At 37.3% G+C, this 16748-nt stretch overlaps 1 protein-coding gene across 6 annotated transcripts in view; it reads right to left on the reverse strand.

Annotated features, from left to right (window-relative positions):
- Positions 1 to 16748, reverse strand: part of LOC114684971 (adhesion G protein-coupled receptor E4) — a 67406-nt gene that overhangs the window by 20211 nt on the left and 30447 nt on the right. For 5 of the 6 annotated variants that reach the window (XM_037197933.1, XM_037197934.1, XM_037197930.1 and 2 more), the window contains 7 exons: positions 15857 to 15979; positions 10310 to 10378; positions 8190 to 8399; positions 7066 to 7106; positions 6443 to 6578; positions 5423 to 5524; positions 2359 to 2543 (listed from right to left, as the gene is read on the reverse strand). In XM_037197933.1, coding sequence (XP_037053828.1) covers positions 2359 to 2543; positions 5423 to 5524; positions 6443 to 6578; positions 7066 to 7106; positions 8190 to 8399; positions 10310 to 10378; positions 15857 to 15979 — 866 coding nt within the window. The remainder of the gene's footprint in view (positions 1 to 2358; positions 2544 to 5422; positions 5525 to 6442; positions 6579 to 7065; positions 7107 to 8189; positions 8400 to 10309; positions 10379 to 15856; positions 15980 to 16748) is intronic. The other variant, XM_037197935.1, reaches the window with a different exon arrangement.

The following is a 16748-nucleotide window of genomic DNA, read 5'->3' on the forward strand; positions in this document are numbered from 1 at the left end:
AAAGGACCTCACCCACACTGGATTGGTCCTTTTGTGAAGAACCTGTCTTCTAGACATCTGTGCTCTGATGAGTAACCACTCACTTTTACCCTAACAATTAAATTTCTTCATTAAATTGGAATTTTGTGGTATGATTACTTTGCTGTCTTGAGGGTTCCATATCTGGAGTAAATACACATTTATGCTCATTTCTTTAGGAAATGTGTCACACAACAGAAGGACCAAAATACATTAACATGAAGGGGAGAATGTAATTTTAATACATTATATAAATGTAACATCATTATTTATCCCAAATTATTTATAATTAATTTCTATTAATAAAAGTATTTAATCATCTCAAGATTCACTCCTATTATTGCTAAGTCACATTAAGTCTCCAAAATGTTATAACTTAAAGTTTGTTTTCATAGCCCATGTTTCCCGGTTTTTCCACAAATCTATCCCCTAGTAGGCTCTACTATACAGAAACTAAGAATTCTACTGTTTAGCTTTTCAGTTTGAGTGAGATCATAAAAGGTTTATCAGACTTGACCTTCAATTGAGACACTGAAAGGCAATGCTATTTCTTGTTGTTGTTTTATTACTAGTTTTGTTTTTTGGAATTGTAATTACATTGTTTTCTCTGTGTTGACTACATCTGTATTTGACTAAAACCCAAGCATCTGGGCATATATATCAGGGGTTTTTCTTCATTGTATTATTTAAAGTCTGAGGATCCACCCTAAATCTAGTTCATTTGAGGTCAGAAGACACCCTCCTAAATCTCATCTACTCCTTCTTGCTGCAACCCACATAAAAAGACATGGAAGAAAGAGGTACTGCTTTTTTTTTTTTTTTTTTTTTTGCCTGTTTACCCTCACTCTCTCTGGCAAGTTCATCTATCCTGATGCTGAAGCATTCTTTCACTGGAGTTAGCATATTGCTTCTTCAGGATTCTAAAGTAGACTGAAGACCAGCAGCTCTCTAGGACATCACTGGGACTCAATCACCAAACTGGAATTGCTGAGACATCTGGTCTCATGGGCTAAACAACTAATGGAACTAATGGATCCTTAGCCTTTCTGTCATTCTATTATTTCAGTTCTTTTAAAGAAATCTGACTAATATGTCTTCTTTCTCTTTCCTCCCTCCAAATACTCCCACTTACCCTTCCTTGCTCTCTTTCAAATTCTTGGCTTCTTTTTTCCATTAATCGATGTTAGGTCACATGTATATGTATATATATTTTCCTAAACACAATCTGCTCAGTCTATATAGTGTCACTACTCCTATGATTATTTTCAGATCTGACCATTTGAAATTATATAACCCAAAGCAACATCATATTTTATAATATTTATTATATGTTATTTACATATCCTGCCCTGGATGGATTAAGTATTTTCCCTCCAAGTCTTGGTTACTGTCACTAATGTTACTGGAATTATGAAAGTACAGTCTCTTTCCAAAACCCTGGTTTCTATCCTTTGGATGTATGCAACAGGGGGATTGATAGATTCCATTGTAGTTTCCTCTCTCATTTTTTGATAGGCTCCATATCATTTTCCTTACTGGCTATATATTCCCAACTACGTTTTTCAATGACTCTCTATTTTCTGCATTCCCATCAATATACACACTTGAAATTTTAAAAATTGTGTAACTGATATTGAATGTTCTCTTCACAATTCCATATGTATGTAAAGTGTATTCTTGTTAGTGTGTCCCCTCTCACTCTTTAATCTCACTCACAGCCCTGGTGACCCTAGCTCTTCATAATTCCTTTTCCAACATTAATGTCTCTTGTTTTGTTTTAACTGCCAATAAATTTAAATTGGACTATCTGTGTGACCAAAGGCTTTGAAGTACCCATTTGAATCTAGAGGCATGTGAAAATATCTTCTTTGATCGAATACTTCAACAGTGGAAGATTAGGGCCTGTGGACTGCTTTCTTAACCATGGTTGATTGACTGTTGATATGAAAATACAAATAATAACAGTAATGAAGTTACACAGGATTGAAGTTTCTCAACATTTTGTAATTTCTCTTATTTTACAATGATCACAGTTAGATCTTGTCTCTTTTTAGAAATTTGATTAGATCACCTGCCCCTTTAAACACTTCACAAAGGGGATATTATCTCAGTACTTAAGAGAATTAACTGCTCTTACAGAGGACCCAATTTCTATACCCAACATCCACATTGTGTCCCATAACTGTCAGGAAGTCTAGTTATAGGAGATCTTATACTCTGTCTTCTGTGGGCACTATATGCTCTTGTGCACAGATGTCAGTGAAAGCAAAACACTCATGCACATAAAATAAAAATAAACTTTAAAGTTGTTTTTAAAGGATTTTTTGAGAGTAAGCTCACCTGAGTATTTTGTAAAGTCAGGAGTACAGGTTCAGACAGGACAGGTTTGACTTCTGAACGAATGGCACCACTCACAATAAGAGAGTTCAATTTTACTTTCTGTATTCCTTCATTGTTAGTAAAAAAGGATTCGTTTAGAGACTTCCCAAGGGACTGATATGCAATAAGAGCAACTGCAGTCTCATCTGAGGGGAAAAAAGATATAATACAAAAGATTGATACACAAATGTCTTACATGTGGACTGTAAAGTAAGCATAATGTGTTTAGTACAATTACTGATGGGTATCCCTTAAATTGCATGTATAACATACTGTAAGTACTGTTAGGCATGGAATTTTATACACAGATAGACACAAATGAATACACACACACACACACACACACACACACACACAGAGAGAGAGAGAGAGAGAGAGAGAGAGAGAGAGACTGAGACAGAAAGGGATAGAGAGAGAGGGAGGAAGGGAGAGGACACTCTGTGTTAGCTAGTATTATGTCAACTTGACACAAGCTACAATAATGGAAAAGGAGGGACCCTCAAATGAGAAAATGCCTCCATAAGACAGATTGTAAACAAGCCTGTAGGGCATTTTCTTAATTAATGATTGATGTTGGAGGGCCCAGCTAATGATGGATGGTGGCATCCTTGGGCTGATAGCTCTAGGAGCTATAAGAAATCAGGTTGAGCAGGCTGTAGGGAGGAAGTCAGTAAGCAGCACCCTCCTTAAACTCTGCATCAGCTCCTGCCTCCATGTTCCTTCCCTGTTTGAGTTCCTGCTTTGACTTCTCTCGATGATGAGCTGTTACTTGAAATGTAAGTGAAACAAATCCTTTCTTCCTCAAGTTGCTTTTGGTCATGGTGGTTCATCATGGCATTAGAGACCTAACTAAGACAATATATGTGTATATAAAATCACTGTATATGATATATATGCACGTGTGTGTGTGTGTGTGTGTGTGTGTGTGTGTGTGTGTATGTGTGTGTAAAACACGGTTTGCAATTACCTGTGATCCAAAGGACAATCAGACTGAGGAAAAATGCATTACCACCTTATACTACAAGTTCCCTCAAAGTTATCTAATTATTCGTCCTCACTCATTCTCCACTCTTCTCTATCTCTATATACCTTCCTTTCCTCTTTATACCTTCCTCCTTCCCTCATCTTTTTCTTTCTCTTTTATCTCTCTTTTCTTATCGATCCTTTTTTCATGGAATTAGGAGTTAATTTCTATGTTACATACATAAACTCAAATTATCCATGTGTTCTTGTTATTTTATAGGGTGTAGATTTTACTATATTATAAAATCTTGCTTTTTGATTTGATGTAAAATTAAAGAAAGTTGTACGGGTTTATAGTAAAGACATTCTAGATAGTGAACTGCTTTATTACCCCCAGAATAAAACTGTCTAACACTGTAAATATTAAACTAGTTTCTATTGATACTCACCTGATTATGACAAAAAATATGCTGAAAACCATTTGTCTAGTCAAGTACTAACTCCTATAGTGGTGTTAGAGCTTCCAGTAGAAAATTAAAGATGGGTCTATCTATTGAATGTTGGGAGGTTCAACTCAGAACAGCATTCCATCACTGAAATAGATGAGCCTACATTTGATGTACCCCTTTTAGGATGTGAATCAGTGTACAGGGAAATTAGAATTATTGGTGAATGTTTTTCTAAATATAAAAATCAAAGCAGTAGGTCCCCATCCCAATCATGCCAAAGCAGAAATCAATGCTCTTTGGGCAGCCTCAGACACACCTCCTGTTTTAGACTAAAATCAATCACCACCTCTGTTATTATTTACTACACTTTTAAAAATCAACTCATTGGGGCTGGAGAGATGGCTCGGAGGTTAAGTGCACTGACTGCTCTTCCAGAGGTCCTGAGTTCAATTTCTAGTAACCACATGGTGGCTCACAACCATCTATAATGGAATCAGATGCCCTCTATGGCATGTAGGCATACATGCAGACAGAGCACTCATACCGAAAAAAATACATAAATAAATAAAATTAATAAAAAGAATTTAAAAATCAACTCATCTTTATAACTTTATCTTCCTTGGATTTACAGATTTCAATTAGTAGTGATGAGGCAGGAGTATTAGAAATTTGTGGAGTAATACAGCAGAAGTGCCCTCTCTTTCAAGATTACCAGATCTTTCTATATGAAATTCTTTATATGCATTTCCATCTTTTCTTTCTTCATTCTCCACCCCATCCCTCCCTTCTTTATTCAGACATTTATTGAGGGTGATGTCAAACCCAGCCTGCTCTCTGTCTTTGCATGGGAAGTTTGACTGATGCAGACATGGCCCTTTATCAGCACATCATCTATGCCTGCATTTACAAAAAAAAAAAAAAAGAACTCAGAAAAGTTCAATAGTTATGACAAAGAGCCCCAATCCTACAGTATTTGCCATACTGTCTTTTAAAAGAATGAGTTTGCCAGGATAGAGAGCAACTGTCTTTATAAATCAAATCTCAAAAGCAATAGTGGGCAAGGCAATGATTTCCTGGCACTGTTGAATTTTAAGATGATAGACTATCATACTGAAATTTGACAAGCCTGCACTTTGTCAGAAAGGACAGCAGTACAATTCTGCTCTTACTTCAGTGTATGCTGCAAAATATGCTGCCCTTATAAGAGCCCCTCAACTTTGGCTCTGGGGTATGCCTAATGAGTAGTCAAGGAAGATCTTTTCTACCTGCTGTTAGAATTCCTCTCCCTGGGAAATTGTGAGTGAACGCATCATCATTACTAATTGACATCTGTAAATCCAAGGAAGATAAAGTTATAACAATGAGTTGATTTTTAAATTCTTTTTATTAATTTTATTTATTTATCTATTTTTTTTAGGTATGAGTGCTCTGTCTGCATGTATGCCTACATGCCTTAAGAGGGCATCTGATACCATTATAGATGATTGTGAGCCACTATGTGGTTGCTAGAAATTGAACTCAGGACCTATGGAAGAGCAGTCAGTGCACTTAACCTCTGAGCAATCTCTGCCCAGTCACTAAGAAGGAGAATTTGCTCATTTTAAACACAGTACCTCCACTCTTGTTTTCTTTGAGAGCACTAGTGCAGTCAATCTCCATCGTGTTATTTCCAGCTTCCAGAAGAATCATACTGTTGCAACTCTTCGTTTCATACACTGAATATAATGAGAAATTAAGTTCTTTCACAATTATAACAATAACAACAATAATAATAGTTAATACTATTACTAGTTGTTAATCATTTGATTGTAAAATGTCTCCTGATAAGCCCCACATGCTGAAGGCTTTGTCCTCAGTTGGTAGCTATTGACAGGTGACTGATTGGATCTTGAGAGTTAAGTTAATCAGTTGTTTTGTGTGACAGAAGAATATGGGCTAGAGAGAGCTACATCAATATTATCATATGTAAGAAGCCAGATTGCAAAGAGGATTGGACACCCTTTTGGGCATTTTTCAAAAAAAGCATGTACTATATACACTTGGTACAAGTAGGAATTGTATAAATATCCTACAATATGTTATGGACCTCATTACCCAGGTCTTTGTGGATTCTATTTAAGGCCTCTAACATCATCAGTTTATTTATTTATAACTGGATTCACAGATTGATGGTATTTTTGTAAGATTCTAAAAACTAGTGGGTAAGTTGGAGGAGATAAGCCACTGTGGGTTTGCTTTTGAAAAGTACATCTTGGCCCTTGTTTGTTCTTTCTGCCTTCTGCAGAGTATTTTGGTAGAACCATGACATTCTGTCTCACTGCACATGGCCCCACATCATGTTGGCTTTCTCAAAAGAGCCAAATGAAAAGCTGTGACCCAACCATGCTCACCCACTGTCAGGTAAACCTTCCATGCTTGAAGTGGATTTACTCAGCTATTCTGTCATAGTGATGAAATGTGACTAACTCATCCTTAACTCTCCCATGTGTGGGGAGAGTGCTATTCATGTGCTTGTTTCATATATCAAGTCTTCAGTTCTGGGAAATAACAAATTCTATTCCTCATAGGCCATGAGTATACCAGGACCCAATCATTTTTATGATGCTATAATAAATCAACTTGATATTTCTTACCTATACCTAGTGTAGAATTTTCACCCTTCGTTGGTACACCTGAGTATTCATTCAATATGTGGCGTTCCACTTGGTGAAGTTCTATGGTAGCTCTTTTTGCAAAGCTCTTTTTGGATTCATGTTCACTCCGCACTCCCTTTCCAAAAATATAGCCAATTATATAGATTCTTATCAAAACGTAAAGAACAAGGAATGTGACCAAGTTTTGCTGCCTTGTGCCAGAAGCTAACAACATTAGCCATTGTGCTATGGGATGAGTGATACATTATTGACATTTTATGAAAGTCTTTGACTGAAAGATAAAATACTATAAATCCACCCCAAATTTTCTCAATTTCCATTGACATCTTATTGTAGTTAATTCCCAGTGGTAGAAGGTTGTCTTGGACATGTTAGAAGGGTGAGATATGTCACAGTCACAGATATTTTATGAGTTAGTTGTAGGTATAACAGCTCCCCAGATCATGACAACAAAAACTACTATGCGTATATTTCCAGGTTTACCTGGGGCAGAGGACAAAATAGACTATGAATAAGAAGTACTCTATAATAAGAATGAGTATAGGTAGGGCTTATGCAAGACAAACTAGATGATTTCCAAACCAAGATATTGCTCCACTCACCCAAATATTTGCTTGTGTTCCTATTTTCTTCCCATTGTTCACTGAAAAAAAGCCACACTTAAATCAGATATGGAAAACACCACATCTTCACAATTATTTACCAATCACCCTCATGCTGGATATTTTCCTGGTTGCTCTGCAGCTCATCCATGTTCTTATTGTTGTTTTTGTTGCTGTTTATTTAGTTGGCTTTGGCATTTTTTTTAAGAGAGAAGGAACATATAGTTGCATGTATAATGAGAGTAAAGGATCAAAGAGAAGTTGTAGGAGAGGGAAAAACATGATAAAATGTATTCTCAAGATAAGTTTTTAAAAATGTATTTTCAAAATAAATTCTCAAAAATAAATAAAAACATTAAAAAAGAAGTTGAAAATGTACCCTACAGCTGAATTTTAAGTTATTTCTTCTATCATAATACATATGTAAATGGTCTTTGTTCATATACCATGCTGTTTTCCTTTTGTATCATTTCCTACTTCTCACCAAATCCTTTATCATTCCCAAGCCCTTGCTACTATTGTGATGTATTTTTACATTGGATCTTAGACATGCTTTTACTATGTTAGGATTTTAGAAGGGAAATAGTATCTTTGTTGTGCAGCTATGTCCTCTGAATTGAAACCTGCTCTTCTGGATAAGACCCATTAAAACTCAGTAAGTAAACAAAATTCAAAAGCCTCAAAGAAGTTTATAAAACTTAGAATATTCTCAAGCCCCTCTTCCCTTGGTTATATAAGCAGCAGCAATTGCTGAGGAGAGAAGATTCTCTAGTTAGATCAGATGAATTGCTTTAAAAAATGCATTCAGGGAGCTCCATATCTGTGGAGAGTTGTAATCTCTGCTGTGTGGGCTTTTTGAAATAGCTCCTATTAGTAACCACTCAATGACACTCTTGTAAGTAACTCTAGTAAACTCACTGGCTCAGTAAGTTAGATGTGGGTAGAATCATTGGTGAATAGATAACTTATTCATATCATCCATGAAAAGTCATATGGCATCAACAAAACCAGAGATGATTTTGAAAGCAACAGCAGTGTGGCCCCTGTGTTGAATTGTAGGACATGTAACAGTGTCTGGTGTTTGTGATGATGGATGTCTGCAGAGGCAATCCCAATATAGCTACCTTTCCTCGAATAGTAAGGCATGATGTGCCTTCTTGCTGTAGTGGTGGTGGCATGCTCCCTGTGATGTAAGATAGGATATGCAACTGAGGGTAAGCTGCCTGAGAGTGGAGTGTCCGTGGAAGGAATCGCAGAGTGGTCATCTTCTACAGTGGCAGGCATCATTGATGATTGAAGTCCATCAAGGTATTGTAGGAATGCCAACCAACGTGCTGATGGAGTAGAAAACATATTACAATCCTTGAAATTAGCATATGTGGGAGGAGGTCATAAGCAATCTGTGGCATCCATTGCTTGACCTTTGTTGTGTGCATAAAGACATGCAACTAAGTTCAGGTCTCTTCCCAGAAAGAGCTTGGCAGATAAGAGAGGAATCACACTGAGAAAGTATTGCATTAGTCTCTTGATTTGGCAGGGAAAGCAGAAAAGTTGGAATATAAGATGTAGGTATTGGCTATTCCCTAGACCTGGCTGGATTAAAAAGTAAGAGACTATAAATTAAATATGTGATAAAGAACCCTACCTGGGATCCAAAACTTTGGACTCATAGAAAAAATAAAGGAATAAGTGAAAGATAGCAAGATAAAATTAGAGAAGATAGTACCAGATTTGACTTGAAATAGAAAGGAAGAGAAATACACAATTTACAGTTAGACAACACTTGTATTAATTGCTGAGAATGAAAAACAATGATAATCACAGCCAGACAATATTTTTATTAATAACTGAGAATAAAAAACAATGATAATCATCTCACATGGATTAGGGAAGTCTTTTAAATAAACAAATAAAATATAAAAGATATTTTATAACCTTGCTAATGAGGCTATAGAAGAGACTGGTGGATGTGATCAGTCTGAGTGCCAGGAAAGCTAAAAATTTTATTATTATTATTATTATTATTATTATTACTATTATTTTAAATCTGTCCATGAGACAAAGAATGCATAATCTGAAAGTCAAAAAAAGTGTTTAATGGGATGTCATAGCGAAGCTGTTGGTGACATCTGTTCATCAGCAGATAAGGCCTCATTAACAATATTGATTGAAACACACTAGAAGAAGGGCAGTCATTGCTGAGGAAAATAGGCATTAAAGAGGTGTCATTTGTTTCTTTGACTGATGAATCTATTTCTTCTACCAATAGCTGAGGCACTCCCAACTGGATCAGGCCCTCTGGATAAGTTAGACAGTTGATTAGCTTGATCTGTTTGGGAGGCATCCAGGCAGTGGGACCGGAACCTGTCCTCAGTGAGTGAGCTGGCTGTTTGGAACCTGGGGCTTATACAGGGACACTTGGCTCAGCCTGGGAGGAGGGGACTGGACCTGCCTGGACTGAATCTACCAGGTTGAACTCAATCCCCAGGGGAGTCTTTGCCTTCAAAGATATGTAAAATTAAATTAAATTATAAAATTAAAAAAAAAGAATCCAAAAAAAAAAAGAGGCATCATTTGATGTCCAGCTAATTGGCTCTTATAAGATGGTGTTCAGAGATTTCACAAAGATGTTGCTCTATCAGGTGACTTGGACCTGACATGGACCTAAGAGGAATTTGAGAAGGGGAAACATCAAAAGTTCTTGCATGAAAAAAAAATATAATTTTTTAAATTGTTCACTAAAATCAATTTGTAAATGAAAGCACTGCCTCTTCATGCAGCATTATTTAAAGCATGATATTCTGTGTGACCTGAGCAGTAAAATATATTGTGAATCTTGAGTAGCTGATTTATCATTGCTGTAGAAAGAAGTTGCACACGAAGAAAGGCTTGGGAATATTAGCATGAACTCAAGGGGTTTACTGTGAATACAGATTGACATGTGAACTGAATTTGGTATTATTTCAAGATAAAGAAGCTGTGAAGTTGTGAAGAAAATCAGAGCTGTCCATTTGTAGAACAAGGGAAGAGACCTGTATTGGAGACAAATTTGGAAGGTTTTTATTTGGAAATGTTTATTTGATCCCATGGACTAGTTGGCATTGCATTGTAAAATGTCAAATACAGCAAAGGGATGAAGATATAAAAATAACTCTAATATTCCAGCCAATTGTAGCATAGCTGTCATAAGCTCTATCCACCCACCTGCCCTTGCATAATGGAAAAAATGTATGTATAGACTTACCGTAACAATCAGGACCAACAATATCAGTAATGCCAGCTAACAAGTTGAAGATATACACCAATTGACAATCTGCAAATGAAGAAAAATCACTTGCTTTCTCTTGCCTGTAGAGTTTCTACTGCTATATTTCATTTGTAAATTTACCAAACAATAACCTTTGTTCTTTGTTAGGATAAATCAATATGATAAAGATGACAGTTCTCCTTGAATTAATTTATAAATGTAATGCAATTCTCCTTCAGAAACTGTTTTTATTATGTCTCCAAACACATACCAAAAGCAATTTAAGGAAGTAATGGCTTATTTTGACTTGTGATGTAAGTGTGGGAAACAGTCATTGATAAAAGGAAGACATAGCTACAGGTATAGTTGGTCACATTGCATAAATAACCAGGCTTCAGAGAGAGATGAATACTGGTACTAAGCTGATTTTTCTCTTTGTTGCCTTTTCATTTAGTCTGGAATTCAAGTCTATGGAGTCCTGTCATTCACATTCAGGGTACATCACCCTTCGTCATTCAAGACTCACTGGAAAGATCCTTACAGACATGCCCACAGGTGTTATTCTAAATACAATCAAGTTGACAGTGAAGATTAATTATCACAAATGTCAATAAAAAACACACATGTGCTTTATAGAGTAACATGCCCAAGCAATAATACCCAGAGAACTATGAGGTGGGCAGCAGCAACCTTCCTGACGTTGAAGTATCCTATATAATACTCAGAATAGTGATGAGGTACTAGTAAATGAATGAAAAAAATGAATAGTGGAATAGATTAAAAGCTGAGAAATGGATTTTAGGGCAAGGTGATGGTGGCAGTAATTTCTCCAATACTGTGACACACCTCCAAAGTAAGGATTGAGTAGCTTCTTTAATGCTGATTCATGTAGTTTGTCAAATTGACTCAAAGCATACACCCAGCAACAAGGGAATGGTAGTGGTTTAAATAATAAATATTCCCTACAGGCTCAAATATTTGAATAATTACTCTCTGTTGGCAGCACTGTTTAAGAAAGCTATTGGAATAAGAATAACACTGAGGTCAGTCTTCAAGTATTTATGGCGTTGTCCCACTTTCTCCTGGGTCCTTCTGATTCCTGTGTGTATTTGAGATGTGATATATCATCTCTGACTGCTTCATGCTATGGCTTTCCCTGGACTTTGGGACATTATGGACTTTGTCCCTGGAACCATAAGCCAAAACAAGCATTTTATTCCATGCATTGCTTTTGGTTATGTCATTTATAACAGCAACAAAAGTATAATTAACGCAGAAGTTGAGGGGCTGAAGAAATAGATCAGTGTTTAAGAGCACTGGCTACTCTTTAAGAGGACCCAAGTACAATTCCCAGAATCCAAATGGCAACTTTTAACCATCTGTAACTTCAGTTCCAGTGGAGTGGACCTCTTACCTCCTTCCAGCCTCCATGGGTACCACATGAAGATGGCACACAGACATGCATGCAGATAAACACCAATATACATAATATAAAACAGAAAATGAAGTTGATACTATGAAGTGGAGTTATTGCTGTGATTGTCTTGACCATGCTGTCCTTTTGAGGAAAGTGGAAGACTTTGGAAGTCTGGACTAGAAACCTGGTTGACTCTATAATCAGAGCTTTATTAGCTGTTATTGAAGGATCTCAAAACACAATAGAGCAAGGAGTAGTGAGGACATTAGAGGTCTGAGGCAGAGGAGAGACCTCAGAGAGAAATAAGTTCTCTGTTAGTCCCTGAATTAGAGGCTACTTGTTTTATACTTCAGTAAAAAATCTAGATGTTTTCTGCCCTTTTTCTGATAATTGGTACACATCTAAACTTAAAAATAATTGACTAATTTACTCATCAGAGGACATTTCTAGGCAGCCCAGTTCTGAATCTATGCCTGGTTATTGCTGATTATCTCATTCACTTCTATAAGGAAAATCAGAAAGCAGGGCAGAAAGAAACTTAAAGTATGCACTGTAGAGAGAAAAGAATCCTAGAAAGTTTATCAATGCCCCCAAAGAGGCTGTGATTGTTGGAGGTTAGAACCTCAAGGTTAGACCTCTTGTTCTGCACTGGAACAATGAAAAGGAGCCCTGAGGACAAGACTAAAATCAGCTACTGAAATGAGAAAAAAGAAGGCCTAAGGAGCTTTTTTTGTGAGAATGCACAGCAACTACGTTGCAAATCTGATCCAAGGACCCATTCTGAATGGCAGCAGAACTTGGCACTTTTGTCACCACGTTATCAGCTTTGGAGGCATGAATAGTGCAAGAATGAGGGTGTTTTGGACTCATTCTGTGGATTCAGGGACCTCCTGGGGGAAGGCAAAATGGGCCAGGGCATGCATTCATGAGAGAAGGCCATGAGAGCCTACTGTGTGGATTTGTAAAAGTGAAACCTGTATTGCAGTGGAGATCTCAAGTGTTGGAGTTGCCAGAGCTATGAGATACCTGCCAAGAAGAGCTTAACGCAAGGAGTAGAACCAGCTCAAGAAAGAGAGAGAGAACTATGTTGAGGCAGCAAGCCCAGAGGAGCAGAGCCATCTAAGTCCTTATCAGCTAATGACCCAGATACCAGACATGGAGCTTCAGCATTTGAGGTTTACCCTGTTGTGTTTCATATGCTTTGTGTGACCTTTCCTCACTATGTCCCCACTACTCCCCTTTGGAAAGGTAATGTATGCTCTGTGCCATCGCATGTATGAAGCCTACAATTTGTGCTTCGGTTTTACAATGGTCACAGTTAAGAGACCATTGAGTCTCAGAATAGAATTTTAACTTAGGACTTTTGAACATTGTATAGACTATAAGGGACTAGGGGAATATTTAAAGTTGGTCTAAATGCGTTTTGTCACACAAGATACCCATGAACCTATGACAGCCAAGGTATCAAATATAACAGTTTAAATAAAAGGGACATATGGCTGGCTACTTGTAGTACCTGTTACCATATCAAAACTCATGCTGTCCTCTAGGCCCCCTCAGTATCACAAATACTTGATATACATTTCAAAGTTCATGCTAGCATCCTAGCCCTTCTTACCTCCTCCCCTACTCTAATCTCCCTCCCGCTCATTGGATATCCCCCAGCTACTCATTCTCCTTGCAGCCCTGCCCTCCTCTCTCTCTGTTTTGCTCCTCTCACTGTGTTTTCACTATTCTCCATCCCCTGCTAATCTCTTCTCTCCTGCAGATAGCCATGTCCATGTCCAGTCTTCTGGCCATGTTAAATTTTCTTTCTCTCTCCACTTTGGACCCTTCCAGATGTCTCTGGCTATTCTCTATCTCATATATCTCCAAAAAAAAAACTTCCCCTGTAACCATACCATGAAGTAGTCATGTCATCTGTTTATACAAATACCTGATGTCATGCTTATCCCCATCATTGTAGACTCCTTTCCTGGAACCATAAACCAAACCAAACTGTTTCTTCTGTATGTTACTTTTGGTCATGGTGTTTATCACATTAACAAAATTTACCTAATAGAAGAATAAATTTAGGATAAAAGAGCTCACTATTAGAAATGGATAAGGGATTAAAGGCATGTGCCACTTTAATCCCAGCACTCGGGAAGCAGAGGCAGGCAGAACTCTGTGAGTTCGAGGCCAGCCTGGGCTACCAAGTAAGTTCCAGGAAAGGCACAAAGCTACACAGAGAAACCCTGTCTTGAAAAACAAAAAACAAAAAACAAAACAAACAAACAAACAAAAGAAATGGATAAGGTCAATGTTGAAAGAGAATACTACTTAAAGCTTTTCTGACACAATGCTCATACTGTCTCAAGAGACAGGTGGAAAGAGAGAGAGGCATCAATACTTATATATCAAGGAATTGATTTGGCTTAAAGACTGCAATTCTCTTTCTAGCAGGGATACATTTAATAAAATAGGGTGAGGGCCAAGAAAAGCTTAAGAAATTCTCAGAAAAAGTAGATGTGATGTAAATGATCTACAAAGGACCAGAACTGATGTTGATAACAAAAAAAGTGTGAACTTCTGACTTTTCTAAGGTTACCAATCTACTTCTATCTTTAGGAGTATTACTGAGTTTTTTCTTTATAAATAACTCTCTTGTTCCCACTGCCCATATGTCCCTGGTCCAATTCGAGGTTCTAGGACATAAGAACTTAGAAATCTCAGCAGGTTCTCCTAAAATTCTGATTTCTTCCCATAATAACATGACCAGTTTTTGTGAACATCCATTTTCACTGCTGGCAGACCAAAGTTGAAGTTTAAGAGAGGAGACTGTTTAATGATTAGTGTTAATTGTCAAATTGATGCAACTCTGGGACTAGAGTTGTGATTATTAGTTTTAATTGTCAGCATGACAGAAGGTAGAATTGTCTGGGAAGGGATTCTCAATGAGGAATATTGTGGATTCTGTTAGCTTGTGGGCATGCCTCTGAGGGATTCATTTTATTGAGTTAATTGCTGTGGGATGACCTTCTACCCTGAATGTGAACAGAACCATTTCTTGAGCTGGGCCCAAGACTGAGTGAAAAAGGAGATAGCTGCCTCATATCTGGCCTTAAATCATTCATTCTGCCTCTGTTCATGATTGTGGCTGTGAATAGCTGTTTAACGTTTCCTCCACCTTGATTTTCCTATAGTGATGGACTATAATCTGGTATATTGAGCTAAGACAAACTATTACTTCTCAAAGTTGCTTATTTCAGGGTATTTTGTCACAAGGAAAATGAAACAAAGAGGGCTACAGATCAAAGATTTATTGATCCAAAGAGTCACACGGTCCTTGTCTGTCCAAAAAGTATAACACAAGCACACTTGGTTAATACCTTTACATTGTCAATGATTCTTCTAAAGATCTCTGAAATCTGCATGATCTATCAATGTTTGATCAAGGGTCATAAGAATTTTCAATAACAATTAAACTAAAACTTTATGCTCTTTGTTTTTTGTTGTTGTTTTTGTTTTTTGTCAACATGGCACAATGAAGGCTCTTTTTGAAAAAGGGACCTCAGTTGAAAAAATGCTTTCATAGATTGTTGTATTTTTGTGAAGAGACATTATAAAAAAAAGCAACTTATGAAAGAAAGCATTTGATGGGGGCTTATCATGACATGAAGCATGGCAGTTGACAAGCACACGTGGTGCTAAAGCAGTAATTGGGAGATTACATCTCAGTTGATCCATAGGCAGGAGGCAAAGAGAGCTAACTAGGAGGGTCATGAGCTTTAAAACCTCAAAGATCCCCCCTCCAGTGCCACACCTTCTTCAACAAGCCCACACCTCCTAATCTTTCCCAAATAGTTCCACCAACTGGGAACACAGCATTTAAATGTATGAGCCTATGGAGAACATTCTCATTCAAATTGCTATATTAAGTAAGCCTCTAAGAGCAATCAAGTAAGCAGCACACCTCCATGGTTTCTGTTTCAGTTTCTATATCCAGTTTCCTGCCTTGAGTTCCTGGCTTCTGTCTGTAATAGAATGTTACCTCGAAGTGTAGGATGAAAGAAACCCTTTCCTTCCCAGTTTGCCTACAGTGTTAATCACAACAATGAGAAGCAAATAAAGACAGACTCCTTTACCTCCGCATTCCACATGGGGCTCAATAATTATTCCTTTATCAGGTCCTGCCCAGAATCCATCTTTACAAATACAATGAGTGCTGTTGTAGCAGGAGGCATTTTCATGGCATTGAGGGCAGGATGCTGCAGGGAACACACAGTACATTTATGCATTGTCTCATGTCCTTTGTGGGATTTCTTTGTATCCATCCCACTGTTTGATATAAATGCTCACAATGACTTCCCATGGCCATATTCTTTTTTTTTTAAATATTTTTTTAAGTTTTATTTATTTATTATGTATACAGCATATATGACCGCGGGCCAGAAGAGGGCACCAGATCTCATTACAGATGGTTGTGAACCACCGGTGGTTGCTGGGAATTAAATCAAGACCTCTGGAAAGGCAGTCAGTGCTCTTAACCTCTGAGCCATTTCTCCAGCCCCGCCATATTCTTATATAAATATCTATTTTCCAAATAGATATTTGGAAAAATATTCAAATTTTTGTAAAATTTCAATTAGGAGGCCTTACTTTTCCTTCCCTAGGAACTTTCTTTAGCCATCAAATCTTCATTCATCACCAGAGGACAAGTTAGTAATTCCTTCCCATGAGGAGTGGCTCCTTATACCAATGACTGACAGGAATGGGTCTACAGAAGACTCAGCTTCAAGAGCTGTGGAGATGCCTCGGTTGCCTATTTAAATATGCTCTAAAGTAATATTGATCTGTAAGTATGATGACCTGAGTTCAAAACATGTATCACAATGCCAGCAATGACACAAGTTTAGTGCAAGAGCAGAAGCTAGCATCTTTCAGTTCTCTTCTAAGGAACCAATTATCATGTGTAGATTTTGTCTTCTTCATAATTATAGTATCTTATCATAGTGATATCATGAGCATCAAATGCAA

Source organism: Peromyscus leucopus, chromosome 22 (genome assembly GCF_004664715.2).
Source record: "Peromyscus leucopus breed LL Stock chromosome 22, UCI_PerLeu_2.1, whole genome shotgun sequence".
NCBI classification, from domain to species: Eukaryota; Metazoa; Chordata; class Mammalia; order Rodentia; family Cricetidae; genus Peromyscus; species Peromyscus leucopus.